At 35.4% G+C, this 8,797-nt stretch overlaps 1 protein-coding gene across 5 annotated transcripts; it reads right to left on the minus strand.

Annotated features, from left to right (window-relative positions):
- Nucleotides 1-755: 755 nt before the first annotated feature.
- Nucleotides 756-8,147, minus strand: LOC105173845 (ARM repeat superfamily protein). 5 transcript variants are annotated; one of them, XM_011095727.3, is made up of 9 exons: nucleotides 8,026-8,072; nucleotides 7,858-7,909; nucleotides 6,670-7,407; nucleotides 6,086-6,280; nucleotides 5,903-6,005; nucleotides 4,385-5,046; nucleotides 3,193-3,885; nucleotides 1,564-1,729; nucleotides 756-996 (listed from the first exon to the last, which is right to left on the minus strand). In XM_011095727.3, the coding sequence occupies exons 3-9, from the start codon at nucleotides 7,321-7,323 to the stop codon at nucleotides 980-982; spliced, it is 2,490 nt and encodes an 829-aa protein (XP_011094029.1). In that variant the 5' UTR covers nucleotides 7,324-7,407; nucleotides 7,858-7,909; nucleotides 8,026-8,072; the 3' UTR covers nucleotides 756-979. The 5 variants fall into 5 exon arrangements, with proteins under 5 accessions (XP_011094029.1, XP_011094033.1, XP_011094028.1 ...); XM_011095731.3 differs by lacking the exon at nucleotides 7,858-7,909 and having other exon boundaries at nucleotides 8,026-8,147; XM_011095726.3 differs by lacking the exons at nucleotides 7,858-7,909; nucleotides 8,026-8,072 and adding an exon at nucleotides 7,728-7,857.
- Nucleotides 8,148-8,797: the final 650 nt, after the last annotated feature.

Below are 8,797 nucleotides of genomic sequence, written 5' to 3' on the forward strand. Positions count from 1 at the left end.
AATTGCTTTGCTTCTTGCTTGTATGATTATATGGCATAGCTAACTAATGTTACCACAATAAACATTTAGAATGTAAAACGAACTACCTTAAGTCGGAGATGATGGAAGAGAGTTTGATGGAAAATCTGATTTACATATAATTACAATCAATTTCGTAAGAAGGTAGTGTAATTATCCATAATTAAAAAAGACCTCTCATTAAATTAAAAATTGATATTTAGACCTTGTATTTCCTCTATCTTAACACCCCCCCCCCCCAATCTTTAGGGTTCCATTAAAAAATAAATAGTAAACTATATTTTGCCATTTAAACTATATTCGTTTTTATATTTTATTGTCTATTTTTTTATATATATATCATTTCAATTTTGCAAAATTTTACACTTTATTATATATGATCATTTTTTTTGTTGATTTTATGTCGAAAAAACATCACATGCAATAAATATATAATATTTAAGGACAATGTAATGTGATGTTTTTCAAATTTGCACTGTATGTGATATTCTTTGTGTACAAAATCAACAAGAACACAGTCATTTATGGCCAAAGTACAAATTTCGTAAAATTGACATGGTAAGTTGATATTTTTTATTTATATATTGAATCAGCTGCTCATGTCTTATTCAATTCAAATCTAATGCTTCTATTTGACCCTACCACCTGGCTTCAGCTCCAATTACCTGGTTATGTGCAAAATGTCATCTTTTAACATTAGAAGCGAAGAGTTAAATCAAAACAAGATAAAGAGGAGATTAGAGAAGGAAAATCATGGTGGAGCTCTATTAAACTGATACAGTACTACTGGTTCACTTTTTTAACAAAATGGAGGTGATTCCATTTTAGCATCATGAGACAATTCTAGGCATCAAACCTGACATTTTTCATTTTTTTGGCCGTCGTCTATAGCCATAACTCATCAAACTTTCCTTGTAAGTAGATCAACAGCATCACATCTATGGCATGCTTTATAAGCAAGCTAGCAAGACCCATTTCCTGCACAAGAGGAGACAACTGAGATGTGGTCCTTCCCACCATTTCGTACAAAAGAGGCTCAAAAGAACAGTATTCTAAAACTAGAGTTAAAAGTATTAGCAATCAAAGCCATTTCACCGTTAGGGCTCCTCAAAAATTAACATACATTTAAGAGTCATTCTATTACAAGAATCAGGAAAACGTGGGTTGTCAAAGCAAGGGCATTGGTTCATATATATCCCAAAACTTGTAGCTGTCAACTAACAAGAAACACTTGTCCAAAGTACTATGTGTTAAATATAGACAATACTATCACTTTCTAGTGGTTCTTATAGTGTCAATAACGAGATGGCCATCTTCTTTGATTCTAAAATTTGATGGGAATTAATTAACAAAGTTGTTTAAGAACTTGGATATTTGAGGAAGCTTCAGAGGATATTGAATTTCAGCAGTACTAATTCCTGAGTCAGATGCAAGCCGTTACAGTAATCAATGTTACAACAATCCCTTGCTGTTTGAACTAAAAATATGCAAACGTTCCATCTAAGAGGTGCTAAAGATATGCAAATGTGAAAAAGGAAGTCTAACCCCAGAATTGGTGCAATGCTTTGCTAATTTCGATAAAGAATTTCCTTTCTGCGGGACCAAAAACATCAAATTTGGCAGCTCCCTGTATTGCATACAAAAGGTCTCGCTTTGCTTTTGTGGAGAGCACCACATAAGTTGGTCCATGGATGTTAATGAGATCCACAAGCTGAAGAAAAGAAAATACAATTAAATGATGCTTCAAGAAATCATGACAATCATTCATATGGAAAGAAGAATATAGCACATTGTAAACTGTAAACTTTTCCCCAGATGATTATTGTCACAAATGTCTTAATAGCTCACAATCAGAGAAATCTACCAACTGAATCCATGCCATTGTGTTTTGGATCTCAACTGGCTAGGTGAATTGGGAACATCTTAATATTAAGCATTAATTGCAAAGCTTAATAATAGTGCGGCATTAACTGATTATGTTGTGAAAGACTGCTGAAATAATACTGCTAGTTGGAAGGGCACACTACAAAAGATTGACTACAGAGAAAAGTCTGCCTTCTTACTGTCAAGATAAAAAGTTCAGGATTCGTCAAACATTGATTGCCTTCTTAACGAGTGAATCTAGAAATGTAGAAAGGATAGAACTTTTGACGAAATATGTGCACTCTGAACATAATACAAGACATCTAAGATGAAAAAGTTAAAACTCTTGGGAAAAGTTAAGATCCTTCTACCATGGCTTTTAAGTCTACATATGACTATGGTCGTATTGCTAGCCATAAGTATAAAATTATAAAAGCCAAACCTCAACTCTTCACAAGAAACAACCACGGAGATGTACGTGAAAACTTCACACTATCTAAATTAATTAGACCTTCTAATTTACATAATATCAACTAGTTAAATTTACTTATTTCTAGTCAACTCAAGCACAACCAAGAAAATACTGGAGATGAAGTCATGCATCTGTACAACGTAAACAGAATCACATGTGCTTACTGAGAAAGCACAAATTATGTTGCTTAATACGCACAAGATAACACAATTTCCTAAAATTTGCAAGATATGATGTGCCATGAATGCAAATTGAAAGTTTTCAACATGCAAACAACTGCTTCCAGAAAGATATGAAGCACACAATTAAATAATTCAAATGAACTGGTCATATTTTCTTGAAGACATAGTCACATCTGCAGTCAGTAGATACCTTGTCCCATTCAATATAACAATTAAATACTAAATATAAATATTCTTCATGCATGCCTATCGATAGAATTCGCAAAAGTTCTTTGTAGGACGATCAATACTTTTCTACAAATGTAAATGTTTTAGTGCAGGAAAATACAGACCCACTGAGAGGGGGAAAACATAACCAGTAAAGGTAGAAAAACTATGAAAACATAACCAGACGAGTTGGCTGCCCTATAGTTACTCAAAAAAAACCCATCAAATCCATGTGTATCAGTGTCCATACTTCCAATGTGCTTAGGCATCATCATGTATCTCATGAAAAGATACTGAGCTAATTTGAAACACGAAAGCGAAGGATAAAATTCATTACTAAATGTGCATTTCTTATGAAGTCAACATGAAATAATACAAAAAATTGACGAAAGAGTTCCGCCCCCCGTTTTTGTGCATGCCAAAAAGAAATTTGCAATAAAAATAACTTGCCTGCTGTAACCAAGGAACTACAGAATTCACAAATCTCTGCTCCAATAAGTAGGAAGCCAAAGTGCTTAGTAGGTCGCTTGCAGTCTTTTGTGATAAATTTTCCAGAACAGGGCCTGTTCTTTCCAGAAGCTCAAACAAATGAAGTTCATTCCTTGAACACAGAGCTTCAGCATATTCTGAATCCAGATCCCCATCGCAAAAATAATCATTCATAACTTTCAGTGGTCTACTCTTAGTGTCCAGTTTATTTACCCTTGCCTTAGTAGGAAGACCTGGATCACGTACGCCATTTTGCCTCATTAAATCTTCATGAATTTCTCGATAAAAGCTTGCCGAGGTTCCTCTCCCTAAAGAACTTTTGGTTGGCTTAAGTGTCGCATCAGTCCACATGTCTGAATTTTGTTTCCCAAAACTGTTAGATCTGCTCCTAGAAACTGTGTTCTCCCAAACTCCTGCATGTTTAGTTGGCAATAGTGGAGGTTGCTTGTTGCTATCCACAGATGGCCTTGGAGTGCATGTAGAAAGTCTAGGGGAAGAAATACTAGGAGTTCCCTTCAGAAGTTTGGTTGCCAGTACATCGGAATATCTACCTCCATGAACAAGTTCTTGTGCCATCTTACTAACCACTATTTCAAGATTTGAGACCTTCGACTGTACCATTGACACACTATCCGTTATGGAAGTTGTAAAGGCCTGAAATAGAAGTGCAGGAGTTTCTCAGTTGCTTATTACAAAAAATCTGGGAAAAGAATACTATCAAATTTCCATGAGTATTGTTTCTAATTTTACCACAGATGGGTAGAGGATTTACCCTGTGAAGGGGCGATGGAGGTGGGAGACAGTACAAAAGCACAGGGAAAAACCATATTGCATTTGCTCCTATGTTACAACATCCAAAAAATCTTGTTTTCTTTAACACATGCTTAAATAGAATAATCTCATCACTCTCATTACATTCATGCATAAGGTGCTTACATCTTGCTGCGAGTTCTGTTCTTGTTTAGGACTTACTAAGATTTTTCCCTATCTTTTGCATTATTTGCGTACTTATTTTGATTAAGACTACTGCATGCAACTTAAAGTCATGAAGGCATGGCACTGTTTGTTCAAATCTAAACCCTTTTTCCTGAAAGGTTTACAACAATGGAAAAGATCAAATGAATGAAGTGGTCAAGAAAACAAAAGCAGTTACCTTTAGCATATCCATCAAATTAGATTGCTTATTTTCAATCTCCAAAAGGTGCTTTCTGATTAACACTATCTCTTTTTCTGTTTGTGAACAACACACCGGCATAATCTGAGAAGTTGATTCTGTAACAGTCGAATCTAAGCTTCTACGGTCATGCACTTTTGCCAAGTATCTTCTCTCTTCAATGCTAACTTCATCAGCTGCAAACCGTTGACTGGTTCCAGTTGACTTCACCAAATTGGCATCGTCAAAAGCATCACAATGGTTCTTGACAACCTCAGATTTGATGCTTTCAGTAAAAAGATTAGAAACAGATGAGCATTCCTGTTTATCATCCACTTCTACATATTCGTATCCAATATTACTAATACTTTTGACGTCAGAATTTATTCTTTCACATCTCTTGGTAACAGAACTACCCTCAGATTCATCATTCTGATTCTCTGCTACTGAAATGTTACGATTCCTTGGAATTGCAATTTCTATTTGCCACTCATTTGTTCCAGATTGCAGAGATTTCTCAATATAAGTTCTTCCGGCTTTTCTAGAAGAGAGAGGAGCCCTTTTTTTAGCCAATTCATTATCAAATTTCATCGGTGTATTATCCTTCAATGTGGAGTCAATGGCACAGGTAACATCACCATAATCATCTCTGTAGGATGTTTCTGCAGGAGGTAAATAACTCTTGATAAACCACAAAAGCCTCTACTACCAAACACAATAACAACATGAAAAAGACAACAGGGTGATGTCTAACAACAGAATTTACAAAAATGCATGCCACTTTCATGAAATATTTATGCAAAAACTAGATTCTTAAATATATAAAGCTCATAAGGGCCACACTACGTTCCATCCACGTAATGACGTGGCAGTATACAGATCAGCATCATATGTAAATATACTGGTGGCCGTGCCTCCTCCTTTTCATTCCATGATTTCTGCTTCTTAGTTCATGACATTCCACATATACTTCTAGTTCACCTCATGAAATTTCACGATTATTATTGGAAGGAGTTAGATTCATTGCAGGTGACATAAAACTTGCTATAAATTATTGATCAAAAAAGTGTTGCTAAAAAATCCAAAGCGCCAATCAGAAAATGTAAGTAAAGGAAAGAAATGTGATTTAATCATAATGCGGTAAGAGCATCCCTTTCCAAGCCATGGTAGTATAATATGCTAATTAGTAATCTTTGCCAACAGCTAAACTCCAGAGATCACAAAAAACTCTTCAAAAATTTCACGAGTAATGCTAATTAGTAAGATTCTATATTAGTAACAATGAAATGTGTCACAGAAATTAGATAGTACTGGAAACTACTGGTGAACTCGATTTGATTCCATGCAAACAAATATTTGTTTCAACTACTTTACCCACCTTACTGATTGATGCTATTGGAATACTTAAGAGCATAGAGGAAAAATAGTAGACCATCGAGATAATGAATTATCTTTAGAGATGATCTATGCTTCTTGGCAGTTTCTAGCATACGACAGAACAGGCATTTATGAGGATACCTTTGACAGAGGATCCAGTTTCAGATGGTTCAGGTGTACCAGGGCCAGGAAGATTTTTCCAGAGCTGCAATGCCTGCAAAGCTACGTCTCTAACTGGCTTCACCTATTAGGGAAAATATTCCAAATCAAGCATTTACTAAATGAAGCTTCTGGATCAATGAGTTGCCAAATAAAATGCATAACCTTGTCGAACCGACATGATTCCAGACAGCGGATAGATGAGATGCGGTATGAGCCTAAGCATGCTGCACCACAAGAACCAATATCTCCTAATGCAGCACAGGCAGCTTTTCGCGTTACCCAGTCACTGTTCTTCAGCGATTCCTGAATGCTTGTCAGTGCAGCAGTTAGAGAACTATGCGACGGGGCACCACCAGCCTGAAACATTCAACAACAAGCTGTGTTTAATCACTTTCTGCTGCAGAGCACTGCTCATCGACATCAGTTTATATCAATTACTAAGATGGATTTTCACAATCAAGAGTTTCCGCTACGAGCTATTCATGGGTCAATCGTGCAATGTAATGTATAACATATAATAACTACAAGTTGAGGTAATATAGAAGCTTAAACACAACAAAAACATTATTATTAAGGTAAAGTTTTAGGTTTGACAAAATTCACGTCAAATGAATGTTCTTCTACCTGTTGTCTGATTATTGCTAATGATTACTTATTTACTCAAATTAGGAAAGAGAGTTATAACAAGTGAAGTTAAGGCAGAAGCAAAGCGAAAATGTGTGTTGGTCCGTTGGACAGAGACAGACCAGAATGATACTCCTATTCAACTCAATGACTGCAGGTTTTGCCATGAAATGAGGATTCTTCAGCAACTTAACAGTTCTTGCCAACATTTTCTGCATGACCGAAGCAGGAGGATCATGAATATTGTCAATGACCCGCGACAAACACAATGCTGAACCAGACTGCACATGCTTGTTCTGCTCTCCAAGGGCTTCGAAAAGCGGCCTCACTAGAATGACAAAGAGCCCGTCAGTTTCTACCCTACTGCTACTCAATTTGGAAGCCAAGATGCCAACTGTTTCTACACAAGCATCTCTTACAACAGAATCTGAGTCCTTTAGTCTCTTGACAATGCTAGCTACCATCTTTCCAAGATGAGGTCCAACAAGACCCTCATGGAAAGTTGCAAGTGTGCCCATCAAGCGAATGCATTCTTTGCGAACTGAACTTTTCTTCTCTGAATCTGTGTCTAATATGCAAGACAGAAACGGAGCAAACCCATCTGGCGTCAAGCATTCAATGGTTTTCTCAAGCTCTTCTACTCCAAGTTGGTAAGTATCCCTATCTGCAAGCTTGTTAAGTGCAAGGACTACACGCTGTTTCAGCTCAAAAACTGCTTGCTGATTACCCACCCTTGAAGGTGCCTTTCCTTTCAGCATATTAACATGTGTCTTCATTTTAATCAACCACAAGCTAAACTCCCATTTGGTCAAACTTTACTCCGGAATGAATTACTCATCTCCCACTTTTTACAACTGCCCCTTTAAATTCAAAAAATATGCGTTAATAAAACATCAAATTTATTACTAAATCATACTCATGACATTTTAATTTTCCAGAATCTTTAAGAAAACATAAAAATATTTAGACAAAAAATCAAGATAAGTTTTTCAGTATGAAGATTTCTTCAGCAACTTAAACCACATTGAGTACACAAGTTAGTGAGCATTAACAAGAAGCTGAACCTAGCTAGACACACACTCACACATAAACAAGAATGAAAAATAATTACACTTCATGATATACCAGAATAACCCCCAAATATGACACGATTTCAATCAAACCAAAGCAGGAAACTCACATATGAGTTAAACCTTCATCCTTTACAGCATCAAAACAATTTTAGTGATGCAGTAGAAAATCATGTGAAATAGAACTGGCAAGAAGCACTGCATCGAGATTGAAGAAGCAAAAGCAAATTACATACTTACATTACATGCAGTAGCAGTAAAATATCCTTATTAGTTAAATGCCAAAGCTATTCTGCCCACAGTATCAAATTCAAATTTCAAAAATATAATAATGAAAAGAAAATTCTAAAAGAACGAATCTCAGTAGAGAGAGAGAACAAAAGGAAGCGGAGTTCGAGAATATCTCACCCGTCCAGAGAAGAGGGCCAGTGTGCGTGTATGTGTGTGTGAGAGAGATAGAGAGTTTGTGTGTGTGGTGGGGGGGGGGGGGGGGTTCTTATTTGAGTTTTCGCGCTTTGGGCTTCGGATTTCGAAAATTTGTATTGACTATTGAGGAGCGTTGAGGCGAACTTGATGGGGTGTGTCTGTGTCTCTGTAGGTGTGTGTGTGTATGCGTGTGGGGGTCTTCTTCTCTTTCAAACACGCTTTTTAATGTACAAACTTCAATGCTCAGGTCATTTAATTATTGTATGTTTCAAATTTCAAAATTCCTAATCATTACAATATATCTTATATAATATATCTATAAATTAATGATCACAAAATTATTTGATTATAATAAATACATAATAAATCAATCACTATTATATATAATTTTTTATTAAATTTACTTTATTAATAATAATAATATTTTTAAATTTTGACTAATTAAAGAGTTTGTTTATTAAATGGAAACAACATTCGGAATGTTAACCATAATTTCTTAGATTATAAAAAATTTATGATACTTACACCAAATATCTGGAAATGATAGTATAATTATCCTTATATCTTAATAGAAGTTGTTGGAAGTCTATAGCAGCGACTTCTGTATTTCCTTTTTCTATTTTTTCTAGATTGGGATTTTCTATATATACATATTGGGATTGTAAGTATGGGTTCATCTATTTGTTTTTATTTGCAAACTCAAATGTTCTTTACTTTTAATATTCAAATATATGTATAATATATATATATATAT

The sequence above is a fragment of the Sesamum indicum genome, linkage group LG11 (assembly GCF_026168435.1).
Source record: "Sesamum indicum cultivar Baizhima isolate 11 linkage group LG11, ASM2616843v1, whole genome shotgun sequence".
In the NCBI taxonomy this organism is placed as follows: Eukaryota; Viridiplantae; Streptophyta; class Magnoliopsida; order Lamiales; family Pedaliaceae; genus Sesamum; species Sesamum indicum.